Source organism: Psammomys obesus, unplaced genomic scaffold (genome assembly GCF_907164565.1).
Source record: "Psammomys obesus unplaced genomic scaffold, mPsaObe1.curated_primary_1811, whole genome shotgun sequence".
In the NCBI taxonomy this organism is placed as follows: Eukaryota; Metazoa; Chordata; class Mammalia; order Rodentia; family Muridae; genus Psammomys; species Psammomys obesus.
In genome coordinates, this window is record NW_026587759.1 from 6433336 (window position 1) to 6439335 (window position 6000).

The 6000-nt window shown below is 40.3% G+C and overlaps 1 protein-coding gene across 1 annotated transcript in view; it reads right to left on the minus strand.

The window, feature by feature from the left end:
• Adgrv1 (adhesion G protein-coupled receptor V1) overlaps positions 1-6000 on the minus strand; it is a 520333-nt gene that overhangs the window by 303872 nt on the left and 210461 nt on the right. Inside the window, exons 79-80 of the mRNA XM_055604066.1 lie at positions 5322-5461; positions 2664-2824 (exon numbers count right to left, since the gene is read on the minus strand). Coding sequence (XP_055460041.1) covers positions 2664-2824; positions 5322-5461 — 301 coding nt within the window. The remainder of the gene's footprint in view (positions 1-2663; positions 2825-5321; positions 5462-6000) is intronic.

Genomic DNA, 6000 nt, shown 5'->3' on the forward strand with positions numbered 1-6000 from the left:
AACACTTGAGTTTGGGCAATATGTTAAAAGATTTCTTCATGATAAGAAGAAAGTGACAGAAATGTGAACTCAGCCCATGTCTAGTAGTGTGACACCACTCCACCATAGAAAACTGATATACAACAGGGTAGGGTCAAATAAAAGGGGAAGAAGACCTTCTCCATCAGTGGACTAGGGAGAGACATAGGGGGAGAAGAGGGAGGGATGGTGGGATTGGGAGGAGACCAGGGAGGGGGATACAGCAGGATACAAATTGAATAAATTGTAATAAATGATAATAATAAAAAATGTTACCAAAAAAATATAAATGCATCAAAATGATGGAGTCCATTCGCTTCAGTTAAGATGGGAAAGAACTACATCGTGAATGTTACAGGTATTTTTTAAGGTTATAAGATTATAGAACCTTTGTTAAGAGTAAAGTCAGGCAAATCCAGTCTGACAGTCATCTTTGATGGGGAAGTATCTGAAGGGCTGTAGAAAAGCCAGGGGGATTTGTAATCCTCATCACCCAGGCAGGTGTCTGCATGTGCCTCAAGCCTTGCTGATCGCGTTAGTAATCATAGATTACGGCACTGTCACCTGAAGCCATCTTAATTTATAATTCTCCCAGGTTATTCCCATGGGGGCGGGAGAATGCACACAGCCCTCTGATTGCTTTTCCCTTTTTATCTTTTTCACCTCAAGGAGTGGCCTCAGTTTCATTTTCTGGTATTTGGCAAACCTGGGAACTTCCAGGTGTGTCCTCTCACCTTTCACCTCTCTAAAGTGTCCAAGCCTTTATCCCTCTTCACCCACTTCTCAAACTGTCATCATTTCAGCCTTTCTGCACTAGAATAGAAAGCTGAGCTGCAAGCTAGAGCTGGCCCAGGCATCCTGGAATTTACTGTGACTAAAACTAACAAAGGACTAGCTAACTGTTATGAAATCAGAGCTATTCCATTTGGCCTGACCCAAGCTACGTTTTACATATGTAAGAAACAAAAAGTTATTTTTTCTATTTTTCTAATTCCTGAGGGCCCATCAGAGTAATGGACATTGGTTCTCTTATAAAGAGTTAACTGAGGCAACAAACAAACAAACAAAACAACCAAACGGGATTTTAGAGTCCTTACTTATCAAATCCCTTGAATAAAAGAGGAAACAAAATCATAGTGTCAAAGTCTTGAGGCTGGTCACATGTCCAAGGCACAACTGCATGGGCAGGTCAGTGTTGCCTTTTCTGCAGCAAGTCACAGAAAGCGTGGAATGGCTAACAACTCTCCCAGGACACGCCTATGGGTCCAGCATGTCAACACAAAGTCAGTGACACCATACTTTAAACTGGAAAGCTCTCGATTTTGATGCTCAATGTTTATGTAAAGCAGATGATCCCCGAGGGTCACAGCAGCACTTGTATTTGTTTGTAAAATAATATGCATGGTTAACTTTTTATTTCATTACTCTATGAAACTTCTTTGCTCATTAAATATGCCACCATTAAAATACAACAAATCTACCTCTGATTTTGGAACTCTATTTATCTTAAGAATTTAGCGCATAAGAAATGCCATTCATCTTTTATGAATATTATTATTAAGAATAGGAGATTCTTAACTTTTGGTATAAAATCTAAGACTCACAATTCATATTCCTTAAAAAAATTGAAACTATGTGAAATTAAATTATATTGGAAACATTTAACAACCAAGAATAATAATTAGTTACTTGAGTTTATCTCCAGAAACATTTCCTAATGGATAAAGATTGCTAGCAGACTATTGGTACAACATATTTATAAAGATAATCCCTCACAGTAACAGACAAATCATCACTAACGCGGAATATCAGATGTGAATGAGTTACTATGTTTACCACGCTGAGATGCAGGTATGATTGGTAGTCATGCACACATTGGGGATAGGAATTTTGCAGGAGACTGACACATTAAGTCAGTAATTTACTCCATTTTCCACAACTAGTCACTGAGAGGACTGAACAAGGCAATCTGGCTACAAGGGTACAGTCATGTATAGTTATTGTCCCATACCAAGCTATTTGTACAGCACATTGTTCTGGAGACACTGAGGGGAGGTTACAAGGTAAACTGGGGTACAGCAAGAGTGGAGGTGAGGCACGAAGTAGTGCGAGGATTTCTCACGCGTCTCAGCACATGCTGTGTGCAGCAGTCTACAGCCACGCTGTATGTGAACCATTTGACAGACACTAATAAAACCCAAGTTCCTATCACTGCGATGAAAGGGGGGCTAACTACGTTGAATGGAAGGGAATATGTTGAGAGTACCAAAGTTGTTGAAGGTCAATGAACATATGGGTAGAATGTTTACTTTAATGAAAACACAAAATCCTTGTATGTATTGATTTATACCATTCAATTTTCTAACTGTAGAACCTAAGTTTTAAAGCACAAAGCTTTAAATACACCATAAATGGTTGGTTACCTTTCCTGTTACCTAGCTTCTATCTAATACTGTACCCCATACTCTTCATGAATTAAAACTGAGTTGGCCCTCCTTAAATATAAGCTGTACACATTAGTGATTAAGACAATGGGAAAATAATGAATTATAGTACGTTCATACCTTACACACGCAGAATAACTATAGGAAAGTTTTATTCTCACATAGATTTAAAATTCATGACTTGGAAACCCTGCCACTGACCTGAGATGCATATAAACCCAGAAGAGAAAAAGGCTTCATTGTATGATGACAAGTTGTCAGTCTGGGCGTAGACAGCATACACAGACATGTGTGAACAGGCGCAGTCCACGTAGTCTGAGGTATCTCCAACCACTCTGCAAAACTGGCTGTCAGACAACCAGCTAGAACAAAACACAATAGTCACTGTTCTTTCAATAATATTTCAAAGATGTTAAGACTGTTTTTAAAGGAAAAAGAACTAGCTGAAATTAAATGTTCTTTACTCAAGACTTAAGCAGGCTACATTTTCCAGAAGAAACACTGGAGGGAACATCTTGTTCAGGACATGATCCAACAGATTCCACCAAGACACCTTAAGAAGCAGTGTAAATACCAACCACGCATGCCAGAGCATTTGCTGTACCGAAGAAGTTAACCCTCCTAGCAACAGGACAGCTGCCTTAACCATCCCAAAGTAAATTTGTTCTCTGTCATTCACAATTCCCCACTGACCAGCACAGCCACATGTGTGACTCCCAACAGATGACCACAGCCATGACACGTGTAGACCCCCACAGATCAGCATAGCTGACTGAGTTAGGGTCTCTATTGCTACAGCAAACACCATGACCAAAATGGAAAGGATTTATGCGGCTTGCATTTCCACATTGCTGTTCATCACCAAGGAAAGCGAGGCCAGGAACTCAAGCAGGGCAGGAACCTGGAGGCATGGAGGAGTGAGCCTTGCTGGCTTGCTCCCCATGGCTTGCCCAACCTGCTTTCTTATAGAAACCAGGACCACCAGCCCAGGGATGGCACTACCCACAACGGGCTACCCCTACTCCCGCTAATTAAGAAAATGCTTTAGAGCTGGATCTTAGGGAGACATTTTCTCAGTTGATGCTACTTCCTCTCTAGTGGCACTAGCCAGCATAAAAGCCAGCCAGAACAACAGTCGCTGTCTGTATAGGATTAACTGCTTCTCTTGCTTTCATAAATCTTTCATTTTTCCCCACACCACATGAAGCACATTTGTTAGCTGTGGTGGTGTGGATAATAATGGCCCCCATACGCTCATATATTTGAATACTTAAAATTGCTGGAACTGTTTGAGAAAGATTAGGGGGTGTGGCTTTTCTGAAAGAGGTGTGGCCTGGCTAGAGGAGGTGTGTCACTAGGAGTGTAAGGTTTCAAAAGCCCATGCCAGGCCCAGTCTTCTCTCTCTCTGCCTCCATCTTACAGATAAAATATATGTTCCATCTGCTCCAGCACTATGGCTACATGTTTCCTGCCATGCTCCCTTCCATGATGGCCATTGACTCTGAAACTCTAATTAAATGCTTTCTTTGATAGGTTTCCTTGGTCACGGTGTCTTATTATAGCAGTAGACCAGTAAGTAACATATATGCTTTCCTATGATTCCATCCATGTATTTTCTTTTTTTGTATTTTGAGTTATATATCATAAATACATTTTTCAAGGAACTTCAAGTATTTCTTTCAGTGAAGTTCATCTCATTGAGAGTCAGTCAGTGGCTGCTTCTTGAACCTCTTCTTTTCATTAACGTAAATTCCATTACTTTTCAAATGATGTAAAACTTCCCAACTCAAAATGCAGACTTCATCTTGAAACATTATGCATTAGATACTGAGGAGTAGAGATTATTTATGAATTATTGTCCTTTGATTTACGGTGGAGTAGACTCTTAAACTTACTATTTATTTTTAAATGCTGCAAATGTCTTTACTATACCTAGCCCATTCACTGCTTAGCCATGCTATTTACCCTCAGGAGCACATTGCTGACTAGAGCCATGGCTCACTGCCATGTACAGCACCATATCACATATTACCAAAGAGAGAAAGATCACAGTTCAAAATTTGAGTTGTTTCAGCAAAGTGTATCACTTCTGCATAAGCTTCATGTATAAAACTATACATTGAACCATCACAGAGACCCTCCTGTATCAGGTTCAAAACCCAGCATCAGGAATCAGGCATCAGGCATTCAAAATGTTTTATTGCAGAGAAAAAGAGACAAACCCAAATAGATGATTTGGTTTTCCTGTTGGGCTAAAATTTGGTAATAAAGAAAATCTCATGCCTGATACTAACAGCAGACCCCTCTCCCAATACAACTGGACTCCACAGCACTGACTGAGATTTGAGTAGCAGTAAGTTTTTCAGGAACTTAAGTTCAGAGGCCAGAGAGACTCAAAGGAACACCCAGCCTCTTGTTTCTGCTATGCCAATGTTTATTCCTCAAATGGCTTTCTCACAGTAGCCTGTGAGAAAGAATTCTTACACCCTGCTGATCCTTCCAAAACATAAGCCACAGTTACTGAATTGCTGACAGCAAGGGCATAGGAAGATATTTCCTTTTATGTGCAAAAAATTAACTGATAACTTCAGAGATGTTATGTAACCTAAGCAGAGCTGATGATACCGCCCTTGAGAATGGCAACAGTGAAGAAAGAGAAACAGTACACACACATGTTCAGCTACCTGAAGAGTACCCACTGGAATGATGCCAGGCTATCTTTTATCATTGATTTACCTTGTTTCTAGTGGAGATCTTGCTCCAGTTGAAGCCTTACCTGAGGCTTTGGCAACACAAGCAGGTGCAGTGCTTCTGGACAGGAAAGCACCAAAAACTGACCTTAAGATTTATCAGTAGTACCTGGCAGCAGCCTGATTCCAGAAGAGACACAGAGCCGTATGCGGAACAATTCTAGGCTCAGCTGCATGAATCCTGTAGAGAACCTCATTGTTGTTAGGCAGGGGTTGTGCGCTCTGACCTTTCACATTCAAAGATAATACCTATAATGTCAGAAGAAATAAACAATCTAATGGCAATTTTCCAGTCAGCGTTACAACTGAGTCTCTCAGTCTGAAGCAGACTCGGGTTTTCTAATACTTACTGCCTATAGTGTTTTCTTCAGAACCGCTAGCTGGCTCTCTCCTGAATGCAGACTCTGAGAGGCTTTCCAGCACCACAGTCCAACTCCACTACACTCGCTTCTCAATCTTTAGCTGATAACACCCACTGTATCCCATAGGTATGTGCCAAGATACCATCGTAGGTAAAACTATAGCTTTATGCTTTGTTGATTTACATGTATATGTGTGTACACACACACATACACACACACACGCATATACACCTATACACATATGCATGCGCACACACACATGCACACACACGCATACACACACGCTCCACAATACATAAAGGAAACATGAAGCCCACAATTCTACAAATAGCTTACAAGGAAAGAATAATTTTCCTACCACTCCTATGTAGCACCTGGCAAAAAAAAAAAAAAAAAAAAAAAAAAAAAAAAAAAAAAAAAAAAAAA